At 42.5% G+C, this 18,547-nt stretch overlaps 1 protein-coding gene across 7 annotated transcripts in view; it reads left to right on the forward strand.

Annotated features, from left to right (window-relative positions):
* Nucleotides 1–18,547, forward strand: part of GTF2IRD1 (GTF2I repeat domain containing 1) — a 224,296-nt gene that overhangs the window by 153,013 nt on the left and 52,736 nt on the right. For all 7 annotated transcript variants that reach the window (XM_033922239.1, XM_033922236.1, XM_033922237.1 and 4 more), the window contains 4 exons: nucleotides 2,053–2,111; nucleotides 2,257–2,319; nucleotides 3,638–3,721; nucleotides 14,997–15,180. In XM_033922239.1, the coding sequence (XP_033778130.1) occupies nucleotides 2,053–2,111; nucleotides 2,257–2,319; nucleotides 3,638–3,721; nucleotides 14,997–15,180 (390 nt within the window). The remainder of the gene's footprint in view (nucleotides 1–2,052; nucleotides 2,112–2,256; nucleotides 2,320–3,637; nucleotides 3,722–14,996; nucleotides 15,181–18,547) is intronic.

Consider the following 18,547-nt stretch of genomic DNA (forward strand, 5'->3'; position numbering starts at 1 on the left):
TTTACTTTTCCCGTGGAAAAAAGACATGATTACCCCATTCATCCTAGATAACATTCATCTAAAGTTGGTAAAATCTCTGAAAATATTGGGTGTCACTATTGATGAAAGGCTTTCCTACCATGAACATGTAAGTAACACCGTTAAATCGTGCTTTTATAGGCTACGAATGATTTGCTCAATTTCTAAGTTTCTTGAGCCAAAATCACTCAACATACTAATTCATTCCCTAGTTGTCACTAAACTTGACTACTGTAACTCTTTATTAATAAACATTACGCAAAAAGAAAAGAGGCGTCTTCAGATAGCTCAAAATACCGCCATTAAATTGATTCATAATGGCAAAAAATACGATCATGTTACACCCCTTCTGATCAAATCCCACTGTCTTCCAGTTAATCACCGCATTACTTTCAAAATCTTACTTTTAGTATTTAAAACTTTGTCTTTCAATGAACCTCAATTTATTAACAAACCTTAGGTCCACTAATCAATAACTTATAGAAGTTCCCTCATTGAAAGTAATTGGAACTCGTCGTCATGACATGTTCTCAGTAATGGCCCTACAACTACGGACTACTTTACCTCAGTATATAAGAGAAGAAAATGACTTAAGTCACTTTAAAGGCAATCTGAAAAGTTTTCTTTTTAAAGACGCTTTTAATCTTTAGCTATGCTTAAAGTTCATTTTAGTCCTTCCGTATTTTTTACTTTCCCTTCTTATTGTTCTTTCCATTCATGTCTTCTCTTATACTCTAATAAATACAATTGTAGTTCTGCCCTTCTTACCTTATGTATCTGTTAGTCTGTAAGACCGTTAGTTAAACCCATTATATTTAATGACTAAATTGGTATATGTTTATACCTTTTTTAAATTTGTAAATTGCTTAGTAAAGTAAATAAGCGATTCATCAAGTCAAAATAAAACTTGAAACTTGAGAACCTCTGCCTTAACACATGTGGTGAGTCGCTCCAGGATCCCACCTTTATCCTCAAGGACCACTCTATCTTTCCCACCACTCTATACAAGCTCTTCAAGAAGCAGGGTCTTTTCACTTATGATTTCCCTTACATTCCTTATTGTGTCTTCTCCTGGTTACCCCTTGGAAAAGTAAAGCCCTTTGTAACTCCTGTCAGTGAAACTCTCCAGGTTCCTCTCTGTCCTCTTACTCTGTTGTCTGCTCTTCTGGCAAACTCTTAGACTTTCCCTCTACAAACAGTACCTCAGGAGTCTCTCTCAGTACTAGGCCTCTGGTGGGAGTACTAGGCCTCTGGTGGAAGATCAGGATAAATAAAAGCACTCAGGCAAAAGGGACCTCCAATTCCTCCCATAATGTTCTGCTATCCACAAACACACACACTCAGTGACCCCCAAAGAATCTAGTGCTTCCTGCTCTGTAGCAGAGGCATTCTTTGGGGTATCACATGTGTAATTCAGCTTTTCATGTTTTCACATATGTAAATGCTGCCTCACCCTTCCAAACTGCCTCTCTGATATCTAATCAAGGAGTCAGGATTTTAAGTGCCTGACAAAAAGTAAACCGTGAGATATTTCTTTTACTGTATGTTAGATGGGAGAGTATTAATATTATTCTATCTGATAAACTACTTTATTGTGTGAAGGGCATTATAAGATATCTTTAATAGACTAAACTAAACCAACCATATAAAAGGACTCTTTGGAAGGAAGGTTGAGCCTGATTGGTTGATATATCCCTAGTTTATTTATTTATTTAAAATATTTATTATCCGCCTAAAACCTAGGCAGCTCACAAAAATACATACATAATCCTATTAAAGCAACATTTAAAAACTCTTCTAAAATAACATTCTTGTGATACTGTATATTAGCAGCAATAAGCAAGATGCTTCCTCAATACATGGTTCTTCTTTTTGGCCAAAATGCCTGAACAAAAAAGTAAGTTTTCAACAATTTTCTAAACGGCAAAACATTGCTGCATGATCTTAAATTTCCAGGCAAAATATTCCACAGGCAGATCTTACAGTCTCAACATAATATACATAATGTGTGTTTTCTGCTTGAATGGTTTTCAGACCGGCTCTTCTTGCTGAAGGAATGAAAGATTCTGGCACTGACAGCCCAGGAGCGTTAGGTAATAAATTTAACTCTTAAATTTCAGCATAAAAGGGTGGAAATCTATTGTGAAAGAAAATATCCAGCTTTCAAACGCTGACCTCTGCCTTTTATTCTAATTCCTAAAATAGTGGCAATTCTGTCTTATGTTCATTTTTCAATAGCCAGTGATAAAGAATCCCTTGATTCACCAGTTGAGGAATCTGTGAAACGACCAGGCTTTCAAGGTAAGGAATGGTGGTTAGATAAGTCTTAAAATCTGCTTGCACTTGGGGAGAGATTTTTGGATGACTTGGATAGCCAGGTTTTTACAAATTAATGGGGGATTTTTGAGAGAATGATGTGCTTGGTTTCTAGTTCCAGATCAGCAGCAGAACGAGGCCTAGAAAATGCAGACACAAGTTAGCAAATAAGGTCCATCTAGCCTGCCTCTTTCTTACAGAGAGTGCTTTTTTCACAGTCAAGTTTCAAGTTTATTTATTCATTTGATGAATCGCCTATTAAAATTGCTAGGCGATGTACAAAATCCAAGTAGAGAATAATACAAAGAAACTAACATTTTAACAATATAATTACATAATATACAGACATGAAGCGGGAGGGAAAAGATTAAAAGTTACAATCTTAAATTTGGTAGAAAAAGGAAAAAACAAAAGGTAAGGGGTTATTAATCCAAAGCACAGTTAGAGGCATCCCTAAAGCATGTAAAAATTTCAGATATTAAAAGCGTCATTAAATAGATAAGTTTTTAAAAATTTTTTTAATGTTGCGATATCGTTTTCAGTTCTAATATATTGAGGGAGGGCGTTCCACCATTGTGGTCCCATCACTGTGAACATATCTGATCTCCTTGTACCTATGATTTTCAAAGAGGGTACTGCAAGCAGATTTTGACCAGATGATCGAAGTGGACGTTGAGTACTGTGTGGGATTAGAGATCTAGAAATAAATTGTGGTTCATTAGATGCTAATGTTTTGAAATAAGTAACATTATTTTGAAGATAATCCTATGGCCGATTGGCAGCCAGTGGGCGTCTTTTAGTAACGGAGAAACATGGTCATATTTTCTCGCGTTATATATTAATTTAATGGCCGTATTTTGTATTAATTGCAGTCTCCTTTTTTCTTTCTGGGTGATATTAAGGAGAAGAGCATTGCAGTAGTCTATTTTTGATATTACTAAGGAGTGAATGAGTATCTTTATCGAAGTTAGACTGAGAAATTTGGCGATTGAGCGGATCTGTCGTAATTTGAAGAAACAGTTTTTAACAGTGAGAGAGATGTGTTCCATACCACAGGGAATCTTGCCATTCCTGAGTTTCATGAAAGTATTGAGGGAGTCATATGTTTATAGAACCTCTTAAGAATTACTGGTCTAGGGTTTAAGATTTCCCTGTTCCTTTTTATTTCATGTAACTAGTATTTATATATGTTACAGCATACCACATATCGATCAAACAGGACAGTCATAATAGAGAAATAGCAGTACAAAAGAAAGTGCTTCATTTAGTAGAAAAGCCCAATATGTTTTTGTTTCTTTTACAGAAAATTATGATAACAGGCTGTCCAGAATAGACATTGCCAACACCTTACGGGAGCAAGTCCAGGACATGTTTAATAAAAAGTATGGTAAGACACTGAGAGACTTTTTTTTCCATATAACCTTTGCATCTAAATTGTTTCTAATGATGTTTTAATGGTAGCCTTTGGGATCACAGGCACTGGTAAACCACCCTGTCTTGTTAGATTTGGGGAAAGGAAGTTTATATTTATTCACAAGAGGCCAATATATTTATAGTTTATATATGCTTGGAGTGAAGGAATAACCTAATGGTTAGAGCTGAAAACCAGGGAGGCTGGATTGGATTTTCTAATTTTATATATCACTTTTTACATTTTGTTAAAGTGGTTTACACTGTGGAGACGCTTTTGGTGAAAATGGATTATATATGACTTATGTCTAAATTGACTGCCTATAAATATGGTAGAGTGGTAATCTTTCATAAAACTTGGGATAACTCTATGGGGTGGAGAAATGGGAAGCAATGAGATTTTTCTTTGACAAAATAACATTTGAATCATTCGCAGGATTTTTGTATTGTGTCATATCCTGGGGTGGATGGTGGGGGGTTCGTTGGGGATTGCATGTTTCGTAGGCAGGGAAACGCTTTTTTGTTTGGGGGGCCCAAAAGCTCCACCCTAGACCCCGCCCCATACCTGCCCAAGCTCCTCCCCAGACCTCACCCCCATAATAATAGTACTACCTCGGTAATTATAAACACCATTTCTTCCATTCATTTTTCATATACACACAATATAATCTTATTAATAATACACAATTGTACATACACAAAGTATACGCTTTTTCCCCTCCCCACCACTGCACAGCATTTCTTTCTCTCTCCTCCACCCCCATGTGCAACGTCTTTTTCTCTCTCACTGTCCACCATTCCCTTCCTTGCTGCAAAGGGAGTGGGGAAAGAGAGAGAGGGAGAGAGGGATTCAGGTTGCCTCTCTCCCACCCCTTCTACTGCCACATCCAATATTTCTCTCCAGCTCCATGCCATATCTCTTCCTCCACTCCCTTCACCACCATGTCCAACATTCCTCCCTCTTGCATCCAATTCCATATGTCCCACTGTTTCCTCTACACCACCACATCCAACATTTCTCCCTCTTATCTCTCTCTACCTCACTCCTCTCCCATCACCATGTCCAATAATTCTCCTCTTTCTTCCTTTTCCCATGTACACCATCTCTTTCCCTCTCACTCACACCCATGCTTAACAGTTCTCCCTTTCTACACCCTCCCCCACCTCAGCATCTCTTTCCCCATCCTTCCATCCTACTGTATGTCCCAAGTTCATGCCCCCTCCCTACCTTCTGTGTCCCAAGTTAGTGTTCCCTCCCTCCTAACCTGTCCCAAGTTTGTGCCCCCTCTCTCGCTTCTGTGTCCTAACATGTCCCCTCTCCTTTCTGTGTCCCAAATTCATGCCTCCTTCCTCATATGTCCCAAGTTCACACTCCATTCCTTCCTTGTCTCAATGTGCCCCTCCCTCCTGTGTCCCAACATGCCCCTCTCCCTCTTGTGACCCAGTGTAACTTAGTAACATAGTAAATGATGGCAGATAAAATGTGCCTCTCTTCCTTCCTCCCTTCTGTGTCCCAAATTCATGTCCCCTCCCAAGAGTGTGTACCTGTGTTCTGGCTGGCTCTAAAACATCCAAGTAGGTCTTCTCCTCCATCTTCTCCTTTTTTCCAGTTGCACTTCTTTCTTCAGAGAGCCACAGCCAGCAGAAGCAGAGTATTGCCAGAGGTCATGGTTTGCTCCCAAGTATGACATCTCTCACCTTTCTGGGTCCCCAGTCCATATCCCCTCCACCTTTCCCTAGCAATGTCTTCTCTTCCTTCTCTGCTTTCCCTGAGATGTCCATCTCTCCCTCTGAATCTCTTTCCCTTTCCCCATCTTGCACCCTCCACCAAATCTCTCTCTCCTTCTCCCCATTTTGCCCCTCCACATCCATTTCTCCCTTCCCCCCTTCCCTCATGTCCATCTCTCCCTCTGTCCTTCTCCAAATCCATCTCTCCCTGTCCCTCACACATCTGACATCATTCCCTCCCTTACATCTCTCCCTCCTTCCCTCATCTAAGTCCAATATCTCTCCCAGGGTCCAAAACACATTTCTGCTGCACTTGCAGCCTCAAAGATATCTCTTTCTCTATGCTGGGCTGAGCCCAGCCTTCTGGTGCGTTTCCGCAGCCCAGAAATCACCCCTTCTTCTGCCGCACCCATCGAAGCCACAAAAAGCATTTTGGACCCCAGCAACCACCATGCTGGGGTCAGGTTACCTTTCTGGCGATATTCCGGTCCTTTCCCAAGCCTTTCTTTTCCTTTTTCTTCCCCTGGGAAGTCTTCGGCGTGCCTTATCGAGGCTTGCGGCCTTGCTCGGGCCTCTTCTGCACATGTGTGGAGAGCCGCGCATGCGCCGATGTGTCTGTCTCCACATTCCCCGGTGGCTGGCAATCAGATGATTTGCCGCCACAGGGAACATGTACTTGCCGCACTCTTCGGCCCTGCTTCTAAGGGCTCGCGCTGCCTTCTCCCAGTTCAGGCACCAGGGATTACTTAAAAAGTACAGTCAGCTGACTCAGCCCCAGCTTCCAGCCTCACAAGAAGTGTTTTTTTCCCCCACTGGATCACCCACAGAACGGGCAATTTTTTGGTAGGCTGTGCTCCCCCCCATTTTGACGCCTATGGGATGTTTTATTTATTTATTGTTATGCACCTAGTAGACATCACATGTAATTGTTTATGAAGACGGATTTTGGATATTAGCATATGTCTTGCGATTTGCGAGAATTCGCGGGAGCCAGTCAACAAGCCGCTCAGTGCCAAGCAGGAGTGCCAAAGCGCATTCCTGCTCATTGCCACTGAGTGACAGAAGAAACCTGATCCCGCGGATGAAGAGCCTGACAGGGGAGGGAGGGAAGGGGGCTAGGGTAGTGCCAATTTTTGGGGAGGCCACGGCTCCTGTGCCTCCCCCCCGTTCCGATGCCAATGCTTTGAATACCTAGCACAATGTTGTAAAAGAATTTATGTGGCCGCAGGAAGTCAATACAATTGATGTAAAACAGGTGTAATATGATCAAATGTCTTACTTCTGGTAACTAACCTACCTTGGAGAGTGTGAACAGCCTGTCATTATCTACTAAGTCTATTCCCTTCATTATCTTGAATGTTTCGATCATGTCCCCTCTGTCTCCTCTTTTCAAGGGAGAAGAAGACAAGTGTCTCTAATCTCTCAATGTACGGTAACTCCTCCAGCCCCTTAACCATTTTAGTCGCTCTTCTCTGGACCCTTTCGAGTAGTACTGTGTCCTTCTTCATGTATGGCGACCAGTGCTGGACGCTGTTTTCCAGGTTGGTGGCGTACCATGGCCTGGTACAGCAGCATGATAACCTCTGATCTATTCGTGATCCCCTTCTTAATCATTCCTAGCATTCTGTTTGCCCTTTTTGCCACCGCCACACATTGCACGGACGGTTTCATCGACTTGTCGACCAGTACTCCCAAGTCCCTTTCCTGGGGGGGGGGTCTTTCTGAGTACTGCACCGGACATCCTGTATTTGTGTATAAGATTTTTGTTACCGACATGCATCACCTTACACTTATCCTCATTAAACCTCATTTGCCATGTCACGGCCCATTTCTCGAGCGTGTTTATGTCACGTTGCAGGTCCTCGCAATCCTTCTGTGTCTTCACTACTCTGAATAACTTTGTATCGTCTGCAAATTTTATCACCTCACTCAACATACCAATTTCCAAGTCATTTATAAATATGTTGAAGAGCATGGGTCAAAGCACCAAAATCTGCGGCACTCTACTCGTGACGCTTTTCCAGTCCGAGTATTGTCCATTTACCCCCACTCTCTGTTTCCTATCCGCCAGCCAGTTTTTAATCCACGTGAGTATTTCACCATTGATTCCATGGCGCGCAATTTTTCTAAGTAGTCGTTCATGCGGGACCTTGTCAAAAGCCTTCTGAAAATCCAGATATACAATGTCAACCGGGTCACCCTTGTCTATCTGCCTTTTAACTCCCTCGAAGAAGTGCAGCAAGTTCGTCAAGCAAGATCTTCCTTTGCTGAAGCCATGCTGGCTGGTACTGATCAGATTGTGTCTGTCAAGGTGGTCAATGATGCGGTCCTTCATCAGCACCTCTACCATCTTTCCTGGTACCGAGGTCAGACTCACCGGTCTGTAGTTTCTTGGATCTCCCCTCGAACCTTTCTTGAAGATCGGTGTAACATTCGCCACTTTCCAGTCTTCCGGAATCCTTCCTGATTTGATTGACAGATTGGTTATTAGTTGAAGCAGTTCATCTATAACCCTTTTCAATTTCTTGATTATCCTCAGATGAATGTAATCCGTTCCAGGGGATTTATCGTTTTTAAGCCTATCAATCTGCCTGCATACCTCTTCTAGACTGACCGTCATCCCAGTCAGTTTCCCGTCTTTGTTTCCTGCGTATAGCCTGTCAGCTTTCAGTATGTTGTATATATCCTCTTTGGTAAATACAGACGCAAAAAATGTGTTCAGTTTGTCTGCGATTTCTTTGTCCTCCTTTAGCACTCCTTTAATCCATGGTCATCCATGGTCATCCATGGCCCCACTGCTTCCTTCGTGGGTCATTTCCCCTTAATATATTGAAAGAATGGCTTGAACTTTTTTGCCTCGTAGTCCCTTTTTTTTCCTCGTAGTCCCTTTTGGCCCCCCTTACCGCCTTATGGCACCTGCTTTGATGTTGTTTGTGCTTTTTCCAATTTTTGACCTTTTCCATTCCTTAAACGAAGTCTTCTTGTCTCTGATCGCTTCTTTCCCTGCTACAGTGAGCCACACCGGTTCCTTGTTCTTTTTCCTCTTGGATCCCTTGTTGATTCGCGGTATATATAGATGTTGCACCTCGGTGACTATGTCCTTAAAAAGGGACCATGCTTGCTCTAGGTTTTTACAGTGTTTATCCTCTTCTTAATCTTATTCCCCACCATGAGTCTCATCCCTTCATAATTCCCTTTTCGGAAGTTCAGTGCCATGGTCATCATTCTGGATCAATGTTTTGCCCCTGTGTTCAGGTTGAAGCGGATCATATTGTGATCACTGCTTCCCAGCATCCCTTCTACTTCTACACTTTGTGCCGGTCCTCGTAGTCCAGTTAGAATTAAGTCCAGAATTGCATTTCCTCTTGTATTTTCCTTGACAAGTTGTTCCACGAAGCAATCGCCCACAGCATCCAGGAACTTGGTCTTCCTACCGCAGCCGGAGGTGCCTAGGTTCCAGTCTATCCCTGGATAATTGAAGTCACCCATGATAACTGCTTTGCCTCCCTTGCAGTTGCGTTTAATCTCGTCCATCATTTCTCCATCAGTTTCTTCGGACTGCCCTGGGTTGTCAGTAGTATATGCCAATCTTCGTTTCCATTCCATTTGTTCCAGGAATTTTGGCCCATATAGACTCTACCTTATTTTTCGTTTCCGGCATGTTCTCTCTGGTAGACTCAATTTTCTCTTTGATGTATAGGGCAATACCCCCACCTTTTCGACCCACTCTGTCTCTGTGGTATAGCTTGTATCCTAGCACAGTGTCCCAGACGGAAGAAGAGGTACGTTTGCACAGGAAGGGAGAGGCAGTTCCCCAGTTCATAAGTACGAGTTTGACGTAAGTCGAGCATTTTTAAACGGGGGCTGCCTGTAATCCAACCTACTAGTAATTAGGGCGTGCACTATCATTAGCAAATTGCATTTGGTTAAAACAGGTTTTAGTTGCCGAATCATTCAAAAATTAAAAAAGCAGGACTTTGCAATATTTCCAATTTGCAAGTTAGTGCTTTAAATTTATCACAGCAGAAACTTAGTCACAAGATCCTATGATAGTGATTGAGGGGGGTCAGGCTTCAGATCCCACTGCAGGTCCTTGTGACCTTAGGCAACTCTAAGGCGATGCATGTCAATAACAAAAATCTTATACACGAATACAGGATGTCCGATGCAGTACTTGGAGAGACCCCCCAGGAAAGAGACTTGGGAATACTGGTCGACAAGTCGATGAAGCCATCCTCGCAATGTGCAGCGGCGGCAAAAAGGGCGAACAGAATGCTAGGAATGATTAAGAAGGAGATCATGAACAGATTGGAGAAGGTTATCATGCCGGAGTACCGGGCCATGGTACGCCCTCACCAGTCCAGCACTGGTCACCTTACATGAAGAAGGACACTTTACTACTCGAAAGGGTTCAGATAAGAGTGACTAAAATGGTTAAGGGGCTGGAGGAGTTGCTGTACAGTGAGAGATTAGAGAAACTGAGCCTCTTCTCCCTTGAAAAGAGGAGACTGAGAGGGGACATGATCGAAACATTCAAGATAATGAAGGGAATAGACTTAGTAGACAAAGACAGGTTGTTCACCCTCTCCAAGGTAGAGAGAACGAGAGGGCACTCTAAAGCTAAAAGGGAATAGATTCCATACAAACGTAAAGAAGTTCTTCTTCACCCAGAGAGTGGTAGAAAACTGGAACGCTCTTCCAGAGGCTGATACATAGTAAATGATGGCAGATAAAGACCCAAGTGGTCCATCCAGTCTGCCCAACCATATAGGGGAAAACACTCTCCAGGCATTCAAGATAAAGTTAGACAAGTTCCTGCTGAACCAGAACGTACGCAGATAAGGCTAGTCTCAGTTAGGGCACTGGTCTTTGATCTAAGGGCTGCTGCGTGAATGGACTGCTGGGCACGATGGACCACTGGTCTGACCCAGCAGCGGCAATTCTTATGTTCTTAAGTAACTTAACTCTTTATTGCCTCTGCTCCTATGATATTCAGCCTCCATGACCTCGTGATCTCACTCAAAATTATTGACCCAGTTGTATAGGGATCTTTCCAAATGGAAGGGCTTTGGCTCTCTTGGCGGGGTCATAGGTCGGTGTTTAAGATTGAATATTCTGCCTCGCTTAATATTTCTATTTCAGGCCCTGCCAATTCTGGTCCCTCATAGGGTGTTAAATTGGTTACATTGGGCTTTTTTGGCTTTTATACGGGAAGGTAAGCATCCAAGATTGTCCCTGAAGATTCTATGTAGTAGGATAGATCAAGGGGGTAAGGCAGTGCTGAATGTTCTTTGGTATTACTGGACAGCCCAATTACAGTTTATAGTGGATTGGTAATATGGGCTGGCCAAACCTAGTGTCCGGTTGGAACAGAGGTTCTATCTTTTTATACCCTTGCACACCTATTATTATCCTCTCTCCAGTTGAGAGATATTTCCCTCCGGTTGGATAATCCTTTTATGCTTCATCTGATATGACTTTGGAGTGTCTTTCGAAAATGTTGGGGGCAACATGGGGAGGTATCCACTTTATCTTGCCTCTTTTTGGGGCTGGATGCAATTAGACTGTGTTTTGAAGCTGGGTAGTAAATGGATTAAACAGGTTTCTCTGTTTTCTGGAAGAGGGGGGCAGGGCTAGAGGACTTTTTGGTGCTTTGGAATCGTTTCTCCTTAGGACTGTTTTCCCTGTTCAGTTGCATCTTTTTTTTTTTTTTAACTTTATTGAACCAGAATATGTCATATACAATAACAATAGACCAGGAAAGCATACAATGAAAAACAGGCAATATTTCATAAAAGGTTCATCTAATAATATACTGTCATTCTTCAGTACATGGTGAAAAGTCTCCAACTCACAAAAACATAGTATACAGTTTACAGGTTACAAGTACATCACAATCAACACTTATATCCCTCCCATACCTTGTGAGTTCAGTGCAGCTAAAGAGAAGGCGAGGAGTTCCCAAGGTCATGACAGCGCATAATTGGACAACATTAAGAGTCTTATATGTAACAAATTTTTGAAATAAAAGTGTTTTTTTTTTTAACATTTTGCATAATAATTTATAATGTGTTAATTGCCTTATAAAAATAAGTAGAGAATTCCACCACTTTACTGATTGATCATGAAACTGTAGAACAACAAGAAAAGGCAAAGGAGGTATCTTTTCAACCAATGATAAAGTCTTTATTAGCAATCAGTGATAAAGTCTCTATAAAAAACATTAGTCCCAATAGGGATCCCAGTTTTGGCGTTTAGAAGGCACCTTCTTCAGTGGACACTTTGCAGAAACAGTGCTGAAGTTAAAAAAACTTGTGCAGTGTTCATCATTGGTTGAAAAGACACCTCGCTTGTTCTGCTTATATTTCAAGGCAAGGTGTTCTTCTGGCTGCCTGGGTGATAATGAAACTGTGACATAAACATTTATTTTGTACACTATCGTCCTAGGATTTGGGTAATGGAGAACTAGGTATGTTCTTGTTGCGTCACAGTTTCTGGATGGAGAATCAATTGGCTCTAAATGGCATTAATTATCAGTTACAAACACAACTGTGCTTAGTATTCTATAACATACACATGCAAATTCTACCAAGTGCCCACTGGAGGGGGGGCACAGGAGGTGCATGGGCAGATTAGGGGCATGCCCAGCAGTTACACATGCATGTTTTGGAACCCAGAAAAAGATCACAAAAAGGAGGAAAGGGGGAACCCCGACAATGAGAAAAGCAAAGAGAAAGTGGGGGAGAACTGTGAACTTCCAACAGGAAGAGAGAGAAAATCCTAAGGTGTAGCTAAAAATAGTTTACAGTAGACTCTGTTAACAGGAGCTCAAGCAACCAGCAACAAAAAAAAATTTAAGAAATACTGTAATACTTTAAATAAAAATGAAAATAAAATCAATTTCTGGCAGAAATTTAAGTGTAAACTTGGCATTCCACACCCGAGTATGCCCACACTTTTCCTACCACTTGTCTGGTAGTTTGTCTGGAATAGTTTATGGTATGGCATAGTATGGGGTATAGTTAATGTGACCATTTATTTTTTTTCATCAAAACGGGACATCTATTAATTGTCAGTCCCGCCCCCAATCCTGCCCTAGCCCCAATCCCGCCCCTAATTTATTACATTCATTTTTCATGTACACATAATATCTTATTAATTCATAATGGTAATCATAAAATTAAAAAAACCCACAAAGCATACTATACTTAGAGAAAATGTTAATTATCATTTATATTTGGGAGGATTTCAAGGATGTCAAGGCAGATAACTTTAAAATATGCAATGTCACCTCAGTAACTATAGAAAAATAGACAAATATAGTGCAAAATATAGACTGACACATTTTGATCACTAAATTGAAAATAAAATCATTTTTCCTACCTTTGCTGTCTGGTGATTTCATGAGTCTCTGGTTGCGTTTCCTTCTGACTGTGCATCCTTTCTTTCATTTCTTTCATTCTCTCTGCACTCAGGCCCAACAATTGTCCCTTTCTATTCCCTCCCTCCTTCCTTCCCATGTCCTTAGTGCCCCCAGTACCTCCTTCCCATGTCCTTAGTGCCCCCAGTGCCTTTCTTATGTCCTTAGTGCCCCCAGTGCGCCTTCCTATGTCCTTAGTGCCCCTTCCTATGTTCTTAGTGCCCCTTCCCATGTCCTTAGTGCCCCCATTGCTCCTTCCTATGTCCTTAGTGCCCCTTCCTATATTCTTAGTGCCCCCAGTGCCTCCTTCCTATGTCCTTAGTGCCCTTTCCCATGTCCTTAGTGCCCTTTCCCATGTCCTTAGTGCCCCCAGTACCTCCTTCCCATGTCCTTAGTGCCCCTTTCCATGTCCTTAGTGCCCCCAGTGCCTCCTTCCCATGTCCTTAGTGCCCCCAGTGCTCCTTTCTATGTTCTTAGTGCCCCGAGTGCCTCCTTCCTATGTCCTTAGTGCCCCCAGTGCTTCCTTCCTATGTCCTTAGTGCCCCTCCCTTGCCAAAGCCAGCCTGTCTGCCTGCCTCCCCCTCACTGCCTTCCAGCCTTTGTCCCACTCTCCCCCAAAGCCAGCCAGCCTCCCTGCCAAGCCGAATATGAGAAAGCTGAATTGCAGGATTCCTGCCTGTCTGTCTGCCTGCCTCCCTCCCTCCGAAGTCTTCCCGATTCTTCTGCTCCCCTCTCCCCCAATCCGTTGACGACGCCCGGTGCTACTTCCAGCCCGTTCCAGCCAACCACAGGAAAGGCAAGTCCAGGTGCCGGCCTAGAAGCCTTCTCCCCAACATCAATTCTGACATCGGAGAGGAAGTTCCGGGCCAGCCAGGCAGCAATTGGCTGGCCCAGAACTTCCTCTCCGATGTCAGAATTGACTTCGGGGAGAAGACTTTTGGGCCAGTGTCTGGTCTTGCTTTTCCAGCTGTTGGTGCGGTGGCAGGCGGATAAGCAGGATTACCATTTTCCTGCAATTCCTTGTCCCATTGTCCCCACACACAGCTTTGGGACGCCGTCGCTGAAAACGGGACATTTTGGCATTCCGAAGCTGTGCGTGGGGACAGGGGATCAGAAAAAGGGACAGTCCCGTTCAAAACTGGACATATGGTCACCTTAGGTATAGTATTAGTTAGGCCTATTTTTAATAGCAACTCTCAAGCAACCAGAAACAACATTTATCTGGCATTTTTCAATCCCCATGGGTGCTGATTAACGGCTGTATTCAGTCTTTAAAACAATCACTGAATATGGTGAACACGGAGATAAGTTTTGGCGTTTGTACACTACGCTTATAATCTTGAGCTGTCTTTGGCTTTAGAAACACATTGCAATACAGATCATTTTGTCCTGAGGCAGGCGTAATTTTTGCTGAAACACGGTGCCGTGTCGAGTCTTCTACATGTGTTTCTTGAGATGATTGTTCAGAGTTTTCATTGTCCTTGTGGGACATTTGGGACTTACGATTGTTTTGAAAACTGAATAGGCTGTTTTTAGCTACACCTTGGAGATTTTCATTCTATTCCTGTTGGAAGTCTGTTCTCCTCCACTTTTTTCTTTTGTTATGGAATACTAGCTTGTATGTATCTAACTACCTACACCAGCTTTTGACGTGGCAAAAGTGTTCGTGCCTAATGCGGACTTATGCTAGTATTCTATTCTGTTCTAGAATTCGTGTTTAGCGCACTGTATCACAATGCTTGACTTCAGACACCCTCTTGAGTCTGCCCCCTAGTGTTTGACTTGCAATAAAATTTTAAATTACACCTGATGCAGATGTTGCTATGGTGAAATTTGTTGGACTGGATGAATGCTAACATATAAAGTCTGGACATATGTACACACCTGGAAAACCACCTTTTTAAATTTTACACTGATCTTAATAAATTTTTTTGAGCCCACTGGCTGCTTCGTGGTTCTTTTTTCCTTGCATTTTATGTTGCAATTGGCTTCTATTTCTCTGTTATTTTTGTGATTCAGTACAGAATACTGTGCAGACCTCCTGTCTGAAGCATACTGGAACTGTCGAGATCTAGAGAAGAGTGTATTCTGTTTCTGTTTTCAGGTGAGGCCCTGGGGATAAAATATCCTGTGCAAGTGCCCTATAAGCGAATCAAGAGCAACCCAGGTTCGGTATTCATAGAAGGACTCCCTCCGGGAATACCGTTCAGAAAACCGTGCACCTTTGGGTCGCAAAACCTGGAGCGGATATTAGCTGTAGCGGATAAGATCAAGTTCACAGTAAACAGGTGCGTGCGTCCATTGGTGGTGGTTATGGCAAGGTTCTAATTTATTTATTTCCCGCCATCCCAGAAAGCTCAGGGCGGGTAACAGTAGAACATACCCAGCTACCAGCTACAGAGAACGGGGTAACAGAAGAACCGGTGGTGGGGGGGGGGGGGGGTGTTACAGAAAATAGAGGGAACTTAGGTACTATATTAAAGGCTAACAAATTATCATCAGGAGAAATGTACAGATTCCATGGCAATGCATCTAAGGACAAGGTAAGGCTAACGTGTTATCACTTACAGAGGGAAACCAAGTGGCATAAAGGGCATATGTAGTTGAGGGGGAGGGGAGCGGGTAACATAGGGAGCATAGCAGGGCATGGGTTGGAAAGCTTATTGGAGGCATATAGAGGAGAAGACAAGCAATGGAGGAATCGTGTCCATATAAATGTTCACTAGCACAAGCAGCATTTTCCACCTGCAGCTTGTGCTGGCCTCTGCTCCCTTCTGACATCATGTCCTGGTCCCGTAATCAGGAAGTAACATTAAAAGGGAGCCAAGGACAGCACAAGCAGCAAGTGGAAGATGCTTCTCGCACTGGTAAACATTTACAGAGGTATGCAGGAGGCAGAGAGGAGGAGAGGCGCCAGCTCCCTCTGCGAAGATGACACCAGGGTGTCCACCCCCTCGCCTTGCAGTTAATAATAATTGAAGTTTGTGCTCACATCTTCCCACATCCAACTTTTGGCGTAGAAATAGGCTGATTCTATAAAAGATGCCTAAAGTTATATGTCTGGCTTATTTAAAAAGCTTAACCAGCGCTGATAATGAGCAAATAACAGCTAATTGGCAAAAATTAAAATTAATTGGGTGATGGGCGCCAAGAAAGTGGGCCTGAATAGGGGGCAGATCGTGGGCGTATTTTGTGTGTAGACACCTAAACTGGGCTTAGGTATTGGTATTTAGGCCAAGAAAACCCAGGTATAAATAGGGAGCGCCTAAGTCTAGTTTAGATGCCACTAGGTACAAATCTGTAAATGGCACCTAATGGAAGATTAATGGCCCCCCATCCCCCAAATGTAGTCTTTCTTTCACATGTACTTATTTACTCATTCTTTATAGGACCCATCCTGGGTCAGACCAAAGGTCCATTAAGCCCGGCATCCTGTCTCTTAACAGTGGCCAATCCTGACAAAGCCCAAATAATAGATCCATTTATAGCAATTTCCTTTCAGGAATAACTAGTAGCTTTCCAAGGTCTAGTTGACTAATAATTTAAGTCTAGTTGACTAATAATTTAAGGATTTTGCTCTAGGAATTTGTCCAAATCCCCTTTAAAATATACCTTTTTAGATGCCTTATATGGCTCTCTCTTTCTCGCTGTCTTGCCTCCCACGGCCCCCAACCCCATCAGTTTCAACCCTCCTGTTCAGTTGTAGCTATAGTAGGGTGATAAAGTTAAATATTTTCAAAATTTTGTACAGTATTTCTTGATCTTCTGTTTTCCTATTCATCTTCCTTCAAGTTTTTTCTTGATCCTTCCATTTCTTTATGTCCTTTATTCTTTAATTTAGATTTATTTTCATTTCTTTAGTCTTTCCTTTATTCATTTTCTGTACTTTCTGTCCCCTCTGATTTTTAAATTTTCCTATTACTCATTTTATACTCTCCAAAAAATTTTCCACTCTGTTGTCATCTTTCTTTTGCTTATTTAATTTCTAGATTTCATCTTCCATATACTTGAATATACTTCCATATACTTGAATATAAACCAAGATAAGATTTTTCCCTGTAAAAAATGTGGGAAAATGTTAACTCGAATATAAACGAGACGCAGCGTGACCCGGAAATCTGCAACAAGCAAGTATTTCTCCCCTTCTCCCTCCCCCATGGTGACTGGTTTTCTCTCCCCCTTTTACCCCCTCCCTTTCCCACTGACCAAAACTCTCTTCCTCCCCTCCCTCCATAGTTAAAGCCTTTTCTCTCCCTCTCCTATTCTTCCCCCTACCCCTCGGTGACCTGCGTTGCTTTTCTTACCAGTACTGTACTTCCTTCTTTCCAGCTGCCACTGACAATTATCATGCTGGGCCACAAGATGGCAGAGTTGGCAGGTCTGGAGCATGCACAGATGCACAAGGCTCTGGTCTAGCACAATAACTGTCAGCAGCAGCTGATGAGGAGATACAGGTAAGAAGAGCAATACTGGTCACGGTGTGGGGTGGGGAGGGAAGAGAGAAATGCTATCACCATGGAGTGGGGGAGGAAGAAGAGAAAGAGAAATGTCCATCATCATGGGGATGGGGGAAGAGAAAAATTTGTGCCGACTTTGACTATAAGCCAAGAACCCAATTTGGTGGCTTTTTGTGGGCACAAAAATCTATAGTTAAGAATATATGGTATTTTGTCTTTTTTATTTATATTTCTCTCTATCCTACCTCTATCCTTCCATTTTCCTCTCTCCCCCTCTTTTCTTGGTCTCTCACATACGCTCCTTGTTTCTGTCCTCATACATATTGTCCCTCTCCATACACTACCAACCTATCACATGCTGCCCTCCTACGTCCCTTACCTTTTTCTGTCAACTCTTCCTTCACCTCCTTTCTTTATTTCTTTCCTCCACACCACTCTCCTCCCTCACTTCTTCTCTCTCTGCATTTCTGTCCCTTCCTACTTATTCCTCCCCAACCTTCTATCATATGTAATCTAATCTAGGATTTGTGGATTGCTCTATACCTATAAAGGATCAAGGCAATTTACGATATCAAGAACCCGTGCATACTGCAAGGAGCTAGAAAGAACACAGTTATCACAGTGAACTCAGTGGGAATACAGAAGAAGGCTAAGGGAGACTACAGTAGAAGTGAATAACATTACAGAGCACAATATGGTCTGCTGGTTAGAAATTAATAAAAAATGAATGGAAGCTCAATATCTCTTCTGATTCCCCTTAATGCTGTCTTCTCTACCCTTATCTCTTTCCCTCTGTTCTGCCTTCCTTATTTCTCTCCTCAACACCACCCTCTGTCCTTCTCATCATTTCTTCTTCCTCCCTCTTCATTTTCATTCCTTTCTATTTATTTCTCCTTTGTACCTTTTTTAATTTTCTCCTTTTCACATCCACACCTCTAATCTCTCTCTCCCCCTCTTCCTCTCTCATTGTCTTCTACCATCTCTCCTTTCACCTTTCCAACCTCTTTCCTTCTTCCTGTTTACACCCTCTGCTTCCTCTTCTGTTTGTTTTCTTCCATCTCTCACCTTCATCTTTCCCAACCCCCTCCCAATGCTCCCTCCCATTACACTGCTCCCCATCCTCATTGCTCTCTTCACTCATTTCTTCCTTAAATCTCTCTCCTCCTTCCTACATTTGTGTAGGGTTACCAGATGTCTT

This window comes from Geotrypetes seraphini, chromosome 15 (assembly GCF_902459505.1).
Source record: "Geotrypetes seraphini chromosome 15, aGeoSer1.1, whole genome shotgun sequence".
Classification (NCBI taxonomy): Eukaryota; Metazoa; Chordata; class Amphibia; order Gymnophiona; family Dermophiidae; genus Geotrypetes; species Geotrypetes seraphini.